Source organism: Cupressus sempervirens, chromosome 8 (assembly GCF_028749045.1).
Source record: "Cupressus sempervirens isolate cs-2001-9-10 chromosome 8, ASM2874904v1, whole genome shotgun sequence".
Classification (NCBI taxonomy): Eukaryota; Viridiplantae; Streptophyta; class Pinopsida; order Cupressales; family Cupressaceae; genus Cupressus; species Cupressus sempervirens.
This window is the reverse complement of record NC_143125.1, coordinates 696,193,796-696,215,507: the sequence shown is the minus strand read 5'-3', so window position 1 is coordinate 696,215,507 and position 21,712 is coordinate 696,193,796. Positions and strand designations below refer to the sequence as shown.

The 21,712-nt window shown below is 32.3% G+C and overlaps 1 protein-coding gene across 1 annotated transcript; it reads left to right on the top strand.

Moving 5' to 3' along the window:
- Positions 1–699: 699 nt before the first annotated feature.
- Positions 700–14,174, top strand: LOC149544359 (putative 12-oxophytodienoate reductase 11). Its single transcript, XM_089795962.1, has 4 exons — positions 700–754; positions 4,595–4,684; positions 4,767–5,230; positions 14,046–14,174. The coding sequence occupies exons 1-4, from the start codon at positions 700–702 to the stop codon at positions 14,172–14,174; spliced, it is 738 nt and encodes a 245-aa protein (XP_089652088.1).
- The last annotated feature ends 7,538 nt before the right edge of the window (positions 14,175–21,712 follow it).

The window sequence follows — 21,712 nt, the reverse complement described above, 5'->3', positions numbered from 1 at the left end:
TTCGTCATTAAATTTGATTCTACTAATGATAGGATGGTTATTTTATGTAGCCATTTCAGCTGGGAGGATCCTTACCCTCTGCTAGCTAAACCCTAGCATGAGGGCTTCGATCTTACAATGAAATATTTTTCTCATATGCATCTTTGGGTTAGACTCCCTAATCATCTACTTCACCTATGGCCAGATTCAGTTCTTGAAGTTGTGGGAGATGCTATTGGTGACTTCCAAATGGTGGACTCCAAATCTTTTGATATCTTGCATACTACTTATGCTTGCTTCCTTGTGGTGGTGGATACGTTGAAAGGATTACCTAAGAAGATCAAACTTGAGGTCCCTAATGGTTCCTAGGTTTAGACTCTTAACTATGAAGGAATTCATTTCTATTGTAGGGTTTTCTCTGAGACATGTCATATTTCTGCTCGTTGCCTTGTGAAGTTAGGAAATCAAAGAAACGACCTTCTTGATAGTCTGGGGCTTTGGTTCAACATTGCTATGTCCTTAAAGATGTTTCTCTTAAGGATGTCCCCCCCACTTGTGGTTGCTAAGGGTGCCAGTTGCCTTGCTATGATTGGACCTATTCTCGATCCTTTGATGGATCTGGCTGTGACAGTTTCCCCTCCCTCTAGGGTTTAGGATCCATTGGACAAAGTTTCGGATGTGATCTTACCTGTTTCTTCGGTTGGGTCAAATGGCGATGTAATGGTGTGGGAGAAGGAGGCTTCTCTAGTAGAGGAAGGTTGGACAAATCTTAAAGGTAAAAAATACAAACATTCCCAATAGTCCTTAGACCATCTTCTTACATCTCACTCTTTTGGGAGTAGGAGGTGTTAACTATTTCAAGTTGTAATTGGTGGCAGAAATGTATTGTGATATTTGCAGGACCACCCTGGTCACATTTTGTTGGTTGGTGACCTGTTTCTCCTTTTGACTATGGTATCTTTTTTTCGGGTTGTATTGAAAATCTTTTGTGTATAGGATTTTAGGCACCCTTCAAAACCTATTTTCCTTAATAAAAAACAACTATAATTGTCTCTATACATATACATTACCTTTTTAAAAACATTAAGACATTCTACTTTTCTTTTAATAATTTATTATAATTATTTTTAAAATTCCTTTAGATAATATAATTAATAAGATATTTTAGGTTAAATTTTACAACCATTCACATGTCAAAATATTAGAATAAAAAATATATTAAAATAATAATAATTTAGTAAAGTAAATTTTAAACTATTCAACATTCAAACTTAAGATGGAAATGCTTAACATTCGAATTGGTCAAACTTAACACATAAAGAAGGCTTAACATTGGATTTTTTTTCGATGGTTCCTTTTTAGAACGACTATATCCAATTATTTTGATAATTTAAATATTCAAAATAGTGGTTAATGATTGCTTTTAGTTGTATATGCAATATTGCAGTGATATTACTTGCTATGATACTTCATTTCAGATTTTCAATGACATGTTTATAAATTCTTCTGAAGGCATAATATTATTTAATTATATATATATATATATATATATATATATATATATATATATATAATTTAAGATAAATCTTTAAATTGAGCACAGAGTTGTAAATTTTTACGTTCCTTGAAACCCTCATTATAGGGTTTCAACGAACATAAAGATTTACAACTCTGTTGTCAATCTAAATATTTATCTTAAATAATGATAAAAATCTATATAATTAAAAAATATTGTTCATTCAAAAGAATTTATAAAAATGCCATTGAAAATATGAAATGAAATGTCATAGCAAGTCAAAATCACTGTAATATTTTATATACAACCAAAAGTGATCATTAACCACTACTTTGATGATTTAAATATTGAAAATAATCTAATATAGCCATTGTAAGAATGATCCATTGAAAAAAAAAATCCAATGTTAAGCCTTCTTTATGCGTTAAGTTTGAACAATCCGAAAGAGCTTGTTCTCATTAAACATAATTGTCACTTCTCACAAGTGGCAACTCATCGCTGGAAGGAAAGTAGCTACACAATTCACTCTCTAGAAACTTTCCCCTTTCCAATATTATAATTAGTTGTGCTTCTAGAAAATTAAATAAATTAAATATAAAGTCACCTTTAGATTGATTTATTTATTGACTTTGATTTAATTTATTTCTCCACTTAGCCTTCAGAGAATGAAAAGCTAAGAACTTCATTGAGGTCCTAAAAGATGGGGACATTACAAATGCTTAATAGAAAATTAATGAAATCATCAAACAATTTTTTTGACAAAGTGCAAGAAAGGTTAATCATATCATCATCACCATTATTATTGCCATTATTGTTCATCTTTGAGAGAATGTAGAGGCATCTTTTAGTACACTCTATGTAGATCTCAATTTTCAAAGTGTCAATGCGGATGGTACAAAAACTTTAAACTTGAACGTAAAAAAAAAAGAAATAAAACATAACTGTAAATATATTAAAATACAACATAAAAAAGATTCTTTTTCGGATGAACTTTTCCCTAAAAGGACATAAAAAAAAGAAGTTTTCTTATGTTGTATTTTAATATATTTATGTTTATGTTTTATTACTTTTATATTTGCATTCAAGACAAAAAAAAAATGTACCACCTATTTGGCACTTCGAAATTCGAGACCTACATGGAGTGTACCAAAAAAGACCTCAGCATTCCTTGGTAAAGGAACATTAATGACAATAATAATGGTGATGATGATGATTTGACTAACCCTCCTCGCACCTTTTTCAACTGATATTCAAGGTGAAATTCAAGATCACTATAGTGACATCTCAAGATAAGAGGAAGGTTTCTTCTCGATGGGAAACATATGGCGAACCTAGTTTCAATAGCATTTTCATGGACATGGAATGATACGGATAATAAACAAGTCTCTAGAACCAACACTAAGAATTTCAAATGATGTGTACATTTACCATAGGTTGGATGCTCCTCATAAAAATATATCTATTTCAAAATGAAATGTCAAAATATTCAATCATGGTAGAGAGAGTTTTGAGAATGCAAAAGACACATAAAGACTAGAATCAAGAAATATTATATCTTTAGTAATTTTCACATGAAGATATTTTATGAAGAAATTAAAACTTAGTGTGAGCCAACTACATAAGATAAAACACTAGAAGATTATAAGATAGAATGACATCATTGAACGAATAGTCAAAAAGAAAAAATACAAATGGTTGAGTAAGATTCAATGTCTAGAGGACAAAGTTAGAAAGTGTTGTTCAACTACCTATAAAACTTTACATATTAGGCAAATGAAACCATTATAATTATTTACAATGAAAACTACAAATAAGCTTAAAATAATAAGTAAATTAAGAACAAATTCAAATATTCTTTATAGCCAAAAAAGAATGATGTCATTTTATGTTTTTAAATTAATTAATTTCTAGCATTTAATATCAAAATAATTTGACCAAAAGCAATCTTCAAATTTTTCAAGAGGTAACTCTCATAAACTAATAGTTTCTCAAAGGCTCCCAAATGTGCTTTAAATTTTTTTCGTTATTTATTTGAATTCTATCTGTAATGCTCTTATTTGGGAAGCAAGCCTCCATGAATCTATTAGCTTATAAACATTACATTTGACAAATTTGGAAGATGTTCTTGACATATTTATTTTGTTATTAAACACTAAAAACTAGACTAACTCAAAAGCTGAAAATGAAATCATCATTTTACGACTTTAAAAAAATATTTAGATTTCTTCCTCCTTTATTTTTGTTTTTTAAGCTTCTTTGTAATCTTTACTATAAATAATTGTAAATGGTCTAATTTATTACGTTGAGAGGCGTTCTATACAATGGCAGCACAAATGCCCAGCACGGGAATATGCCAAGATTTCTTGTCAATAAAAAAGAATTGGGAGCAGTTACAAACTTCCAAATTAAATATTAAAAAAGAATTCCCGAAATAATAGCTGGCCAAAATAATAGGAAGCCAAATGGAGGCCGAAATAATAGGCCCGAAAAAGTAGGGCCCGAAAAAGTAGGACCCGAAAAAATAGGGCCCAAAAAAATAGGGGCGAAATAATTTCAATATGATTTTTTTTTTTGTTAAATATAATTTTGCATGCACATTCATGCTTATTTTTTGCGGGGAGTGGGGGAATCTAAAACAAATTCGTGGAATGTGAAGAGACGTCTGTTGGGGGATATGAGGAGCCTCTCAAAAGTTATTAAACCAAGGCTCCTCATTTCATTTTCATTTTATGTTTTTGTAGGAAGGAAGAGGTGGAGGTTATTGGAGGATTAGATTGGAGTTTTTGAATAGGAGTAAATTGAAGTTTTGGAGTAACATTTTTGCAGGTGAGATTTCTATTTTTTATTTACATTTTCATTTAGATTTAGATGTAGATGTAAATTGAAATTCAAAATTAGTTATAATATTCTACTTTGATTTAGATTTCAATTTTAATTAATTTCAATTTGGTTGGCTCTCCTCCACAAAAAATAGTGTATTGTGTATTTAATGGGTGCATTGGAATGTAGATTATCAGCCTAATGGCCAATCTCCAGTTTCCTCCACAAGCAAACCAATCTCTGGAAAGATCCCTCTTTCGAACTGAAAGGATGTCGCAGATTTCTCTCCTCCCCGACCTCTGAAAACAGAGGAAATTCCCAATATAGTTGCTGATTTTCGAAATGCTGCCAGGAATGCAATAGATGCAGGTATGTTTTTTTATTTTGATCTATCTTGGTTTGAAGAAGAGAATGTTCCTTTTGTTGACATAATCAGTCCTTTTACGAACAGGGTTTGACGGTGTTGAGATCCATGGGGCGCATGGGTACCTTGTGGACCAGTTCATGAAGGATAGCGTGAATGATCGAACAGATGGCTATGGAGAAACATTGAAGAATCGTTGCAGATTTGCACTTGAAGTTGTGGAAGCAGTGGTGGAGGAAATCGGAGCAGAGCATGTGGGAATTCAGCTTTCTCCATTTTCGGATCATGCAGAAGCGTATGACTCAAATCTAGAGGCACTGGGACTTCACATGGCAGAGGCTCTGAATAAATATAAGATATTGTATGCTCATTTCTTTGAGCCCAGGATTGATAATTCACAGATGACAATAGCGAGTGAAAAGAGCCTGATTCCCATAAGAACAACATTCAAGGGAACATTTTTGGCTACAGGGGGTTATGATCAGGATGATGGTAATGAAGCTATTTCTAGTGGCAAGGCAGATTTGATTGTTTATGGCCGACTATTCTTGGTAACTGATATTTCTATTGTATATTCTCGTGCCCAGCACGGGAAGTTTTAATCTATACAGTTTATTTTGTGCATTTAGTGCACAAAATAAAGAATGCATATGCAATCAATTTTTTTATCCATCTTTATGATAGCTTTTTTTTTAAATAGAAAATAAAAAATAGAAATTAGAAATTATTCTTTTATGTATGTAGAAAAAAATTAGAAAGATTTTATGTATGTAAAAAATTAAAAGAATTCTATATACATCTAGATTTTTTGAAAAGAATTCTATTTACATCTAGATATTTTGATTGAAATAACCATAATGTAAAAACAAAATATAAAATAGAAATGTTAATATATGTATGTAGAAAAAATTAGAAAGATTGCATGCATCTAAAAAAATTCTATTTACATCTAGATTTTTTTAGAATGGAAAAAAATGGATAATAGAAATATCAGTTGCATGTTTGTAGAAATAAATTAGAAAAACATGTATCTAGAAATTAAAAAGATTCTATATGTGTCTAATTTTTAGATTTTACTTTATTCTAAACTAATTATTAATGGAAATATATTTTAAAAATATTTATGTAGTTTAAAGTTTAGATTTTAATTAATTTGTATGCAAATAGGAAAAAGAATAAATATTTTATATATATGTAGATTAATTTCTATTTTTAAAATTCACAAGTAAATGAGTACTTTATTCATTTAAAGTAAACAAGTTTTTAAGTAATATATTTTTATTTTAGAAATATATTAATCATAATGTTTATTTATTATTACTTATTTAATATACTTACTCTCAAATCTAAGACAATAGAAATGATATTTTATTAACTTTGAAATAGGGAAGTGTTAAGCAAGTTCGTTTACAAAAATACCAAAAATATATTTGGTCTTTGATCAAATTGGAGTTAATATTAGAAATATAAATATGATCATTAACAATTAAGCTAACTTCAGTTCAAAACAATAATATTATTTAAATTTAAATAAATTTTTTTGAAAAGAATTCTATTTACATCTACATATTTTGATTGAAATAACCATAATGTAAAAACAAAATATAAAATAGAAATGTTAATATATGTATGTAGAAAAAATTAGAAAGATTGCATGCATCTAAAAAAATTCTATTTACATCTAGATTTTTTTTAAATGGAAAAAAATGGATAATAGAAATATTAGTTGCATGTTTGTAGAAATAAATTAGAAAAACATGTATATAGAAATTAAAAAGATTCTATATGTGTCTAATTTTTAGATTTTAATTTATTCTAAACTATTTATTGATGGATATATATTTTAAAAATATTTATGTAGTTTAAAGTTTAGATTTTAATTAATTTGTATGCAAATAGGAAAAAGAATAAATATTTTATATATATGTAGATTAATTTCTATTTTTAAAATTTACAAGTAAATGAGTACTTTATTCATTTAAAGTAAACAAGTTTTTAAGTAATATATTTTTATTTTAGAAATATATTGATCATAATGTTCATTTATTATTACTTATTTAATATACTTACTCTCAAATCTAAGACAATAGAAATGATATTTTATTAACTTTGAAATAGGGAAGTGTTAAGCAAGTTCGTTTACAAAAATACCAAAAATATATTTGGTCTTTGATCAAATTGGAGTTAATATTAGAAATATAAATATGATCATTAACAATTAAGCTAAATTCAATTCAAAACAATAATATTATTTAAATTTAAATAAAATAAGCCATGTTTACTTTGAAACATCAAACAACTAATTAACTAATACAATAATTAAAATAAATGAATCTATTATGACATAGAAAAATATTTTCGAAGTATAATTTCTTTCTTTTTGAATCAATATGAGTTTTTTTTTCTACTTGAAAAGATAAACCATCCTAATTGTCATCCTTAGTTAACCCTAACAACAACCCCTACCATAGCCCTAGCCCCAACAATGATGTACAATATAACTATAATCCAACATTAAACTATAATTATAGCACTAAAACATATCCCCATTGATATTCTAAACTCTAATCATAACGAAAATCTCAGTCCAAACCATAATCTAAACCAAAAACCTACACACTAATATTGGTTATAGTCCTAACCCTAAAATCTAACCCTTAACCATAATGTAAAAACAAACTCCAAAATATTGATCAAAATCCTAAACCTACCTATATGGATAACCATGATATTAAACTCTAAATCCAGTCCCAAGGTCCTAACCATGGTGTAAACCTATAACCGAACTCTTAAAAAATTTACTAATCCCTGATCCTAATCACATTCACAACTTTAAACTTGAACCATAAACCATAGTTGTAACCATAATCATAAACTTAAACAAAACCCTAACCCTAAAGGTACAATCATAAAATTAATAATAGCTTAGACCCTAATCCTAGCACAAACCACAATCATGACCAAATATAAATCTTCACCTTACCCCTAATCATAATTTCAATGTTAACCCTAACATTAGTTTCAATCCTACCATGATATGAACCCTAATATAGACTTCACCTTGATCCTCACACTAATCTTAAGTCTAATTAAACCCTAACTAAAACCTAATCTAAATGATATATCTAACTATAATCCTAACTTTAATTATCATACAACCCAATGCTAACCCTCATGTATATTTAATCCCTGATCTTAACTCTAAATATTCTATAAACTCTAGAATTGACCTTGATTCTAACCATAACCCTAAAATCTAAATTGTAACCATAGCATGAAAGGGGGGGACCCCCACTACATGGCACAATTTTGGGTCTTGGAGCCTCGTGAAAGCACTACAGAGTGAGGAAATGTCAGAAAGGTGACATGTAGTAGCATGACGCAATTTTGGGCTTTAGATCATTGCATAAACAATGCAGCGTAAGGGGGCGCTAGAATGGAGACTCATGGAAAGAAGAGGAAAGAAATTCATGTTGCTGGCAAAAAACTATGAAAAGAGATAACATGATGTCTTAACCTCCCACAAAAAATGCAAGGTTGATCCCAAGGGGGAATTTGGTTTCCCCAAAAATGAATGATGGTCATCGATGAAGGTCTTCCTCTCGAAATAGACGGCATAGATGCATCGTGAATCCTCATCAATGAAGGATTAAGTCACAACCGTCGACGTAGATTCTCCCCTCAAAAAGGATGACTGAGATGCAACGAGGAAACTCCTCCCAATGAAGGATTAAGTCACATTCATCGATCAAGATTGGCTTTATTTCCAATGGATGACTAAGATGTAGTGAAGAGATTCCTCCCAACAAACAAAGCAGATAGCACAAAAGGTGTGAACCCCCTCCATGTGGCACAATTTTGGGTCTCAAAGACTCATGAAAGCATTGTGGAGTGAGGAAATGTTGGAAAGGCAATGCGTGGTAGCATGATGCAATTTTGGGCTTTAGAGAATTGAAGAAACAATGTAGCATGACGATGCATCAGAATGGAGATGCATGGTAGCATCTTGTGCAATTCTAGGCTTTAGAGTGTTTCGAAGACACTAGCATATAAAGAAACGTTAGAATGGGAATGCATGGCAACATCTTGCACTTTTGGGAAGATGGGAAGATAGCTCGCGAAGAAATAAGAGTTATCGAATCTCGCAGCATGAATCAACCCAACCAAGAAAAAATGATCCAGCGTGGTCAATGAAGAAATCGAGCCAACACAAAATGTTAGCCGCCAACTTTAGCGATGTTAACCCTCTGCAAAGAACCTATCCCATTTAAGGTCTCTCATATTAGACATCAGTGATGGGTTGAATAGGGGGAAAAAATAGCACACAATGCCCTCCTAAATGAAATTCTAAATGTAACACTAATAACCATGGTCCTACTTCTTTCCCTAACCTTATCCATGAGCGTGGGAATATACATATTATTATATAGGGCACCTTATATAATAATAAATATAATCTAAAATCCCAACCCTTACTCCCCTCCTAAATATAACTGTGAGCATAAGAAAACTTCTAAATATAACCCTTCCTCTAACTCTAGCCTTAACCATGAGCATAACCCTAGCCTTAACCATGAGCATAACTCTAACTCTAGATCTGACTCTACCATAATTGGACACTAACCCTAACCCTAACCTTAATTTTGATCCTAACTCAAACCCTAACCCTAACTCTAACCTTAACCTTGATTCAAACCTTAACCCTAACCCTAACCCTGGCCTTACTATAACCCTAACCCTAATCATAACCATAACCATAACTCTAACCCTAACCTTAACCATGACCATAACTCTAACCCTAACCTTAACCATAAACATAACTCCAATCTGAACCTTAACCATAACTCTAATGATAACCATAACCATAATTCTATCCTTGACCTTAACCATAGCTCAAACCCTAACCCTAACTCCAACCCTAACCCTAATGCTAACCCTAACCCTAATTCTATCCCTAAGGTTAACATTAACTGTAATGTTAACTTTGTCCCTAACCATATATCTACGTATGACTATAACATTTTACATTACAATATCCCAAAAAAAATAAAAATTTATCTAAATTAAATTCCTTATATTAAATTAAAAGATATATTTGACTCAAACCCTAACCCTAACCCTATCCCCACTATAACCCTAACCATAACCATAATGATGACTCTAACCCTAACCTTAACCATGAGCATTACTCTAAACCTAACATTAACCATAAGCATAAATCTACCCCTAACTCTAACCCTAATTCTAACTCTACGATAATTGGATTCTAACCCTATCCCTAACCCTAACTATAAGCATAAGTCTAACCCTAGCCTTAACCATGAGCATAACTCTAAATTTGGATTTGACTCTACCATAATTGGACTCTAACCTTAACCCTAACCTTAATTTTGATCCTAACTCAAACCCTAACCCTTTAAACTCTAACCTTAACCTTGACTCAAACCTTAACCCTAACCCTAATGTTAGCCTTACTGTAACCCTAACACTAACCCTAATCATAACCATAACCATAACTCTAACCCTAACCTTAACCATGACCATAACATTAACCCTAACCTTAACCATAAACATAACTCTAATCTAAACCATAACCATAACTCTAACAATAACCATAACCATAACTCTATCCCTAACCTTAACCATAGCTCAAACCCTAACCCTAACTCCAACCCTAACTCTAATGCTAACCCTAACCCTAATTCTATCCCTAAGGTTAACATTAACTATAATGGTAACTTTGTCCCTAACCATATATCTATGTATGACTATAACATTTTACATTACAATATCCCAAAAATAAAAAATATATTTTTAATCTATATTAAACTCCTTATATTAAATTTTTAAAAATATTTTGAAGCATAATTTTATACTAACTTCATACAACTCTAATTAAAAATTAATTAACAATTTTATAGTAACCTTATCAAAATAAAAAATAAAAAGTAAATATTTTTCCTATTGCGCCACGACTGCCACTAGCTATATATACCTCTATATATATTACGCCGACAGTAATCATTGTCGAGGCGCCTATTTTTATTTTCATTAATCCCAACTTCGATTAAAATAACTTTGGGATTAAATAAAATAGGTGCCTCGAGAACGATTACTCTCGGCGTAATATATATAGAGGTATATATAGCTAGTTTAATATTTAATGTTGTAGAGGCAGATGAGTGGCTCTCTATGAATTTGTTTGTCAAATTTCGAATCTTACTCAATGATCTATATTTTCTCTTTTCAATTATTTGCTTAGTGGTATTGTTATATCTTCTAATTTTCTAGTGTTTTGTCTTTTGTAGTGGGTTCTCACACTAAATTTTAATTTCTTTATGAAACATCTTTATATGTCAAAATTATTGAAGATATAATATTTCTTCATTCTACTCCTTGGACATCCTACTTTTGCATTCTCAAAAAACTCTCTATCGTGATTAGATCCTTTGGCATTTCCTTTTGAAGTACAAATCTCTCTACAAGAAGCATCTAGTCTATGATAAGTGTAGGTGCATTATTTGAAATACTTCTTTTTATTTCTGGAGAATTTTTATTGTCAATTTTTGTCACATATCCACAATACCACTATTAAAATTATGCTCATCATATGTTTCCCATCAAAAAGAAACCCCCCTCTTATCCTAAGTTCCCACTATGGTGATCTTCAATTCCACCTTGAACACCATCTTGAATTCTTCTCTGTTTCACTTCCTTCCTTTCAAGATTTGCACAATCGTGTTATCTCCAAACTCAAGATCACTCAAGGGATCACAAGGTTTGATACCACTGCTTCATCATTAATCACATCATAAAGATGTGTTCCTAAAAATTAATTATGTAAAAGCAATGTTTAAGCAATAGTGTATAGGATCCAAAAAAATAAAATTTGAGATTAGGATAAATACAAATAGATTTGTTGCTAAATATTAGGTTTCATCTTCCCAAGATGTTTTTCAACCCGATCTAAATTGCAATTCCCAAGTTCCTCAAACTAAGAAAGTCCATACACTCATAATCTCAACACACAAGGCCTCTACAAAGAGGATGATACCTTCTAAGGTGTCATTGGAGTCTCTTTCTATTGCTTGTTTTTTATTAAGGTAAATAGATTTTAAATGGGTTCTTGAAACCCAATGGTTACAAAAGAAGTCGACATTAAGTCCAGAACCAAAACAAACAACTCAGAAATAATAGGTCCAAAAGGCTAGGAGAGCCAAACAAAAAGGGATAGCCTCTAAAAGAGAAAGCAAGCAACGGGTTTTGAAAGGACCCTAAACCTTATACAATACCAATCATCAAGATTTATATTTCGGCCCCATCTTTTGAGAATGTAAAGACATATCAAACAAAGGTTTGGAGGACTTGACTCTTTTTTCTTTTACTATTGTCCATCCATCCTCCACCTTCCCAGTGGCTTTCTACCACTCAAAGCATTCAACCTCACAACTAGCCCACAACACCTGCATTGAAGGAGATAAAATAGCTAAAACACCCAAAATCTGAACAACAATAGAAAAAGGGACAACAACCCCATCTTGAGACTAAGCCGCAAGAGTAACAACATTCAAATCAACAATTTTAGGAACTGAAGAAGGGACACCATTCTTGGTCACCACCAAGTGTACCTTATTATAATATAAATAAATTTAAATCATAATTAAACTATACCATGAAAGTCTATAGATTAGACATTAATAAGTGACACTTTATTAAGCGACATGAGTATAAGTAGCATTTTAAATATCCCTCAAACAAATATCACTTATATTAATGTCAATTAAACAAATGTATCTTATACAAATGTTTGCATAAGTGGCTTTATAAATGACACTAGTATAAACCACAATTGTAAATAATGATATAAGCGATAACTATAACATTGTTTCTATAAGCGACAATAAATTGTAATATACGACATTTTATAAGTCACACTTGATTGGTGACATGATAATAAATAGAAAAAGGTATAGATCTATAAGCGACAACCTTACAAGTGACATAATTATAAGTGATGTTTGAGACTTTTACAAGTGACATGTGTGCAACTTTTAAAAACTTGTTTGTGAATGTAAAGGGACATTTGTACAAGTGACATATTATAAGAGACGACTTTATAAGCAACATTTGTATAAGTCACATTTGTATAAGTAACATTTGTTTAAGTGACATTTATATAAGTGACATTTGTATAGGCAACACTTTCTATTGTCATTTTGTCAATTATACAAATATCATAATTTTTAAGCACCAATTCTATAGGTAACAATGATATTTTTGACTTTAGTATAAGCAATAACACTATAAGTGACATTTATATGATTACATTTCATTAAGACAATTTATAAGTGACACATTCTAAGTCATAATTTAATAACCCACATTTGGCTTATACATGTGAACAAATGGAGAAAAATAAAGGAAGCAAATTGGGCATAAAAATAAATGATAAGTTCTAATTTTAATAAGTGTCTAAGTTTCATGAAGATATAATTTGACAGTTAAAATAGTAGTCTCTAGCATTTGTTCTTAGGGAATATAGTTTCCTTTTGAACATGCATTTGTAAGGTGAGGTATAACATTGAATTTTACCCCTTCATTTGGTTTAGTTAATAGAGATATTGGAATTCAAACAATAACTATCAAAACCCTTCCTTGAGGAATGCAGTGAGCACATAAAATGTGAGATCTTTTGAGTTCATGAAGATCCAAACCCCATATTTCATAGGGAGATAGAAATGTGTATATTAACTGTCCTTAAGGTTGCAAGATGCTATGCACAGAGATCCACATGAAATGGATCCAAGAAAATGATGAAACTGTCACAGAGTTAATAGTTTTCTTACAGACAAGGGTAAGCGTGACTTTGTCCATGCAAAAATTTTTTGGGAAGTGCTTTAAGTGTTGAGAGGGATATGAGAAAGAGTTTTGAATAGTGTGACAGTTTGGGAATGATAGGAAGTGAGTCAAGTAGTCCCCTAAAATGAAAAATAGTAGATGTAGCATAATAGCCCTCCACATAAGTTGAAATCTCATCAGCTATTTCAGAATCTAGATGAATCAAAATCAAGTTACTTACAGCAATAGGCACAAAAAAATAGGATCCAAAATTCTCAGTATGACCCCAAACACTAGCCTCATAGGCAACCACATCAGCATAAGATATAGCGGATCTTCCCATAGCAACTTAAGGTTGAGCAATAGGGGAAAGAGCCTCAATAGTCAGAACCATAGGCATAGAAGTCGCAGCAACCCTAGTCACAACAATAGGACAAGAAGCCTCTACTGCCTTATCTTGCAATTGACCTGCAACATCATTACCAGCCAGAGAAAGAGTGGGAGAAGATGTCATTTTAAACACAACAGGGGCAGCGTAGGCAGAGGTGGAAGTGGGAGCAGATGGTGTTACCATTTTTGATTTGGCAGTCAAACCCAACAAGGGCAATGCGGGCAACGCAGGTGGGAGCAGGAGCTACCTATGAATGTTTAGTATGAGCTACCTCTACTTGTTACTCCTTTGAAATAAATGAGTTTTAAGAGCAATGTATCAGCAATAATGTATAAGAGCCAAAAAAAAAATTTGAGATTAGGACAAATACAAAAAAATATGTTGCTAAAGATTAGATTTCATCTTCCCAAGATTTATTCCAACTAGATCTAACTTGCACTGCCCAAGTTCCTCAAACTAAGCAAGTCCATCAGATCAAATCACCGCAAATGCTGCAAAAAAAGCATGTGACTAAATACATATGTAGATCTAATTTGGTTTCTTCATTGCCTTCGTAGTTTTGCTGATGTTGTGGGTGGCTTTGGTTTCTTCCTTCTTATGAGTTTCTCCTCATTTTGTAGCCCATATAATCTACATACGCATTTAGTCACAAGCTTTCTTTCCACCGATTTGATTTGATAATAAAATTATATTCCCTCCTTTCTTTATACTCTTTTATTTAGGGGGACAAGAAGGACATTTTGGTTTTCTTGTAGGCTTTCGTCCATTCTTTTGTGGTGGCATGAAAGAAAGATTGTGCTTATGCATCCAGTGCAGGTTTGAAGCCCAAATTGACTAAATAAGGGTACAAACTTTTGACCTTTTGAAAAACCCATTTGGATGTTCTGAACAATATCACAAATTGGCATCTTGGTTATTATGCTTACCCACTTTTTCTAAGCATTTAGGCTTCTGTAAGCATGGTTAAGAACTTTTTCTTCACACTCAACATTAGGACTCAACCTATCAAACCAATCATTGACTTTAGTCTATCAGACATCAAATAACAACATCATATCATGAGTGGATCGATCAGTATGTTCTTCCTTAATCCATGAAACATGATAAGGTTTAGGATGCCTAAATCTTTTCAACTGCAACTTTGTAACCAACTCCTCAAATGCCAAATTCAAGTTCCATTCTTAATGAGTACTTTACAACACTTCCCTACTATTACATTTTCTCTTGAAAAGACTTTTCCTCAAAATAGGTTCATCAATTTTCTCACTACGCAAAGTTCTTCACACCATCAACTTTTCCCCAATCTCAAGATCATTCGAAGGAGGATCACAAGGTTTAATGCCATTGCTTCATCATTACTCACATCATCAAGATGAGCTCCTAAAAATAAAGAAAAGTAGAAGCAATGTATAAGCAATAATGCACAAGAAACAAAAAACAATTGAAATTAGGATAAATGCAAATAGCTATGTTGCTAAAGATTAGGTTTCATCTTCCCAAGAAGTCTTCCAACCCAATCTAACCTACACTTCCCAAGCTTCACAAACTAAGAAAATCCATACACTCACAATCTCAAGACATGCAGTCTTTACCATGAGGATCACAAATTCTAAGGTGTTATTGGAGTCTCTTTTTATTGCTTGTTACTCTTTTGAATTAAATGAGTTTTGGGAATATAACAATTGGAAAGATTCAACTTTTTTTTACTAACTAGGCCTAATAGATCTACCAAAATTAGGCCTCTATTCTTGGTTTTTCCAACTCTTTCCCAAATTGGTAAAATAAGGGTACAAACTTTTGACCATTTCAAGAACCCATTTGGATGTTCTAAACAATATCACAAACTGGCATCTAGGTTATTTTGATTACCTAGCTTTCCACAAAACCCCCTTTTCTAGGCTTGTAGACCTCTTTGATGAGGTTAGGAACATTGTCTACACACTAAACATAAGGATTAAACCAATCAAACAAATCATTGAACTAAGTCTGTGAGACATTAAATAACAACATCAATTCATGACTGGATCTACCTATTAAATCCATACAACCCACTTACTTGGGTGTTTTCTCTAGCTTCTTGGCTCATCGCTAAATAATGATCAGGCCAAGGCGCCAAAAGGAAATAGCAAGTCAAACCAAACCCTTCTAACTCTACAAATAATGAAATATATACAATCCAAGCCAAAATGCCACCAACTCATGGGAGTTTTCAACCATGTAATTTTAGTTAAATTGCCATATATAGTTAAAAACCCTAGTTTGTGAGGTTTAAAACTTTCACAAAAACTCATAGCCATTATACAGTAAAAACTCTATTTTGTGAGGGTTTCAGAGCTAATTTCCCAAAAACATTTGTATAAGTAAGATTTGTGAAAGTGACATTTTATTATGAACATATATGTAACAAACATCTGTAAGTGTCATTTGTATAAGGGACATTACTATGTTTGTGACTAGACAGGATACAGTCATGTAAGGTGGTAATTGTATGAGAAACATTTGTATAAGCGAGATTTGTACAAGTCATATTTTGCAAATGTAATTTTATACGAGTACCACTTTGCATAAGCAACATTTCCCGACTTTACATAATTACTCAAATAAATATGATTTTTTTTGAAAAAGTGAAGTTAAAAATATGGGTACCTTTTTATAATATAAATAAATTTAAATCATAATTAAACTATACCATGAAAGTCTATAGATTAGACATTAATGAGTGACACTTTACTAAGTGACATGAGTATAAGTAACATTTCAAATATAGCTCACACAAATATCACTTATATAAATGTCACTTATACAAATGGCACTTACGAATGTATCTTATATAGATGTTTGTATAATTAACTTTATAAATGACACTAGTATAAAGGACAATTGTAAATAATGATATAAGTAACAACTGTAACACCGTTTCTATAAGTGACAATAAATTGTAATAAGTGACATTTTATAAGTGACACTTGATAGGCGGGATGATATTAAATAGAAAAAGGGTCAAAACTATAAGCGACAACTTTACAAGAGACAAAATTATAAGTGACATTTGACAATTTTATAAGTAGCATGTGTGTGACTTTTAAAAACTTGTTTACGAATATGAATGGAAATTTGTATAAGTGATATTTTCCTAATAGACATATTATAAGAGACAACTTTACAAGAAACATTTATATAAGTAACATTTGCATACATAACATTTGTTTAAGTAACATTTGTATAAGTGACATTTGTATAGGCAACACTTTCTATTGCCATTTTGTCAATTATACATATATCATAATTTTTAAGCACCATTTCTATAAGTAACAATGATATATTTGACATTAGTATAAGCAATAACACTATAAGTGACATTTATATAATTACATTTTATAACAATAATTTATAAGTAACACATTCTAAGTCACAATTTAATAACCCATATTTGGTTTATACCACATACGAACAAACATAGAAAAATAAAGGAAGAAGATCGGGGATAAAAATAAATAATAAGTTATAATTTTAATAAGTGTCTAAGTTACTTGCAGATATATTTTGATAGTTAAAACAATAGTCTCCAACATTTGTTCTTAGGGAAGATAGTTTCCTTTTGAATATGCATTTGTAAGACAAGGTATAACATTGAATTTTACCCCTTCATTTGGTTCAGTTTTAATAGAGATATTGGAATTCAAACAATAACTATCAAAACCCTTCTTTGAGAAATGCAGTGAGCACAAAAATGTGAGATCTTTTGAGTTCACGAAGATCCAAACCCCATATTCCATAGGGAGATAGAAATATGTATATTAATTGTCCTTAAGGTTGCAAGACGCTATACACAGAGATCCACGTGAAATAGATCCAACAAAAGGTATAATGAAACTGTCACAGAGTTAGTAGTTTGCTTACGAAAAAGGGTAAACACAACTTAGTCATTGAAAATCTATTTTGGGAAGTGCTTCAAGTGTTGAGAGAGATATAAGAAAGAGTTTTGAACAGTGTGACAGTTTGGGAATGATAGGAAGTGAGTCAAGTTGACTGTCTGTAGGGAGGGACACTGTTATCACCGTTTGTAGTAAAAACGGTGCATGTTGGTTCTTGGTTGGAAGAATAAGTGTAGGTAGAGTGTAAGTAAGGAGATAAGGTGTGGGAAAATTCAGGAATGGAAGGGGGAGTAGAACCACACGAACTGAGAATTTGGTCAATTGGGGAGTTCTATTTTTAAAGGAATAGGATAGTCATAATGACAGAGGCATTGTTGAAGTCTTCAATAGTGAATGGTGAGGGTTGATGGAATCAGTATTATCCTAAGGGTTTTTGGGAGATTGAGATGCTATCAGGGGATGCTAAAAGGTGTACCTACAGTCAAAGGTATGAGGACGGATCAAGGGACCAATATACAGTCTGCTACATTTGGTAACCAATGTTCACCACACACATGACAAGCCTAAAACAACCTCAGATAATCAACTCCACAAGGTGAGGATCAATATATGGTTCGCTACATTTGGGAATCAATTTAAACACACACTTGGCAAGCTTAAGACAAATTTAGATAATCAACTCCACAAGCTACCAACCAAGTCTCAACACACTAGTGCAAGCAATAATAAAAATGAGTAGTGAACCAAGGCAATCATAGACTGTCTCTACTTTAAGACGTGTTTCTTTAAGACATGCTGCAGAAGTACATGTCATAATAATGTTCTAAAATACTAGCCTCTCTAAACTTTAGTTTTAGATTAAATATCATATAGCAGCAAAAATCATTAGAAACCAATTAGATCAAGGCTTTCATTTCCCACACCCATTTATGATGTTAGTAGTGCATCATGCTAGTGCTTTGGCGAGGCTGGTGAATCATGTTAATTGTCAACCCAGAAATAAGAATACCTACCAATCCTTGAGATATCAAGATTTCACTTCTTTTCCACAAAGACTCACTACCAAAATTTGAAGATCTGTACATACTACTATAGTATCTCTAAGTGTCCAATAATTGAAATCAAAGCACTTGAAAACATTCAAAGACTTCAATAGTGGAAATGACCCAACTGAAGCATAAATTGTATAGGTTGTAATACAACTTGTAACTATTACTAGAAGGGAGGAAAAGAAACCCAAGATGTGTCTAAACAGAAAACTGAAACATATTGATTACTAAGGGCACACAAATACTTCTCATTTCACTTCATGATATTTAAACTTGATAAGATCCATGGTCAACATTTCAAGATGTAAGTAGGCTACTTCACTTTTGGATATACAATAGACTGACCCAAGACGTCAATTCATTGCAAAACTTGTAATTAGTTGGAAAGAACTACTTTTCACTTTGTTGTTTAGTTGTTCTCTTTCTCTTTAGGGAATCAAGGCTCGACTTTGAGTCACACATGTTAAAAAAATACCAATCAGATTCTATATAGAATTAGTTAAAATTAGTTTGTTGGAATTGTAGAGGTTACCGTTGAAAGAAGCAACTTGGGGTAGAGCCTATCGGTGAAGATAGAGACGTAATTTGTCTCACAGAAACACACCAAGATGATGTGCGCAAAACACCTTTGTTTGAATGGTATTTGAAGATGATTGTATGGAATTCAGTGAAGGAAATGGAAAATCACTTAAAAGTTGAATTTGAACTTACCGCATTCGTATTTACCCTTGCTGAGAATCTGCTGCGTCCATTGCGTTTCATCCAATTTCCCGTATGTTGGACATACAACAGAAAAACCTATACGAGTACTAGAAATGTGTGTGAAAAGGGACCATTTGTATTTACCCTCGCTGACAATCTACAAAGGCCATTGCATTTGACACAACTCAACAGAAAACCCTATAGAAGTACTTGAACTGTGTTAAAATGGACTCTTGAAATGCATGTTAAAAAGGACTCTTGAAATACATGTCAAAAAGGACTCGGAGGACTATAATTTTTGGTGCTTGACAGTTTCACTAGTTATCTTGGAAGAACGGCTATAACTTTGACAATTAGGCACTATTAAATATTGTGACAGCAATCATCCATTGAAACAAGGACTCTAAATTCATTATCAATCATATAGTCATCAATTACAATCCTCACATCATCATCAATTGCAATCCTAGAATGAAAATACAGGTACCATTATAGTCCTTGGACAATGTTTATCAAATATAGAAGCATTAGGGAGATTCACATTCAGGATCATATTCTCCTTCCTCTATGTCAGATGTGTTCTCTCGTTCTTGAATATATACTTCACGCAATACATCATCAAGTGACGGTTCAGTTTTCTCTTCTTTCCAATAGACAGCATGTCGAACGTGTAGTATTGTTTGAGGAGGTGAGTTGGGTGAAAAACGTCCTTGAGATGCTTGAAACCTTGCAAACATCCATACTAGCTGACATTTCCTTTTCCAAGCATCCAACCATTCAAGTTCGGAAAATTGATCTAGGCTGTATGGACTAAAATGTTTCACGAACCATCGATTTATCAGATTAGTTTGAGTGGATAAAATGCTAACTTTAAAAAAATGTGAGTAAAAACTGAAATCATTTGAGAATTCATAATTATCAACTAGAAATGGTTCCACAAAGAAACAATGAATCATTGTTGTATGATTATTCAACCATTTCTTTTGAACCCGAATAGCAGTGGTTTCCTGTATAGCTACACTCAATTATTGTGAGAGAGCAGCTTCAAGTAGAGGTGGTCGATTTCCTCCATACATGTTGACCAAATAAGCTTTAATTTCTACATCAGGGGTTTGTTGGAGAGTGGCATAACATGACCCAATCCTCAACAAATATTGTTCTTGCATCGCTAAATTGTATGCATTGTTGATCGTGGTTGACCAACTGATGATAATGTAGGCTATGGTTGTACCTTCTATATCCAATTTTGTATCAATCATAAAACACCTTTTCCCTAATCATCTTATCTCCTCCCTTATTTAATCTGTTACCACAAAGACATGGCTCATACAACAATTATTCAAAATACATTCCATAATCAGTTCAATTTTATGAAATACATGGCAGAGCAAGCACCTTCGAAAAAAAATCAATGTCCCTTCTTGCTGTAGGAGCACCTAAGAACCCAAAAACACCTATAGGATCATATGAAAGATCCATGAAAGCATGTGGTAAAATGAGGCCTAAAGGGCCATTTCATAATGTAATTGGGCTGCTAAAGCTTTTTGGGACTCATTGAGTCATATTGAACTTTTGTGAGCAAAGTTGCTATAATGAGAAAATAAGGCCTAAAGGGCTAATGTAAGGGTCTAAAGGGTAGAAATACGGATTTGCTTTTGTTTTATGTAAGGTCCATAAGTGACCATTTGATGTAATGAGAACAATATCTAAATGTTAAGATGCAAAAAGATATGTAAGTTAATTCAACAACTTTGCCCTGTTTTCCTCTCCTTTTCCATATTATATGAATATGTCTGTAGGTGTCCATTCTTTTCTTGTATATCATCAAGGTTTTCATAACAACTATGGAGCATGGTACTCATGGTACATGAGTTCTTTCTTGAGGGGAGTATGGTGCATTGGTGGACATGCACCAACGCAACTATGGCCATGAATGGTCAAGATCAATGAGCATGCCAAGGCCATTTGCTTTTGTTTGTATAATCAATAATGTCATGAAGCTCAATTGAGTCATTTTGGAAGATCATTGGACCATCTTCATTTTGTCAATCAGGACCTGAATGTGCAACATAGGTCACAGATGGTCAAAGGTGCCCACAGAGAAGAAAATCATACAAACATGTTTATTAGGTCATGTTAAGTGTGTTTCTATGGCTTTGATTCATTTTGTTTAAAAGT

Excerpts from the sequence above, each read along its gene's own strand:
- LOC149544359 (XM_089795962.1), top strand. The coding sequence starts at position 700 with ATGGTGTGGGAGAAGGAGGCTTCTCTAGTAGAGGAAGGTTGGACAAAT. Across the intron at positions 4,685-4,766 it reads CAGGAATGCAATAGATGCAG|GGTTTGACGGTGTTGAGATC; the intron begins GTATGTTTTTTT and ends TTTTACGAACAG. Across the intron at positions 5,231-14,045 it reads TTTATGGCCGACTATTCTTG|GGGCAGCGTAGGCAGAGGTG; the intron begins GTAACTGATATT and ends TAAACACAACAG.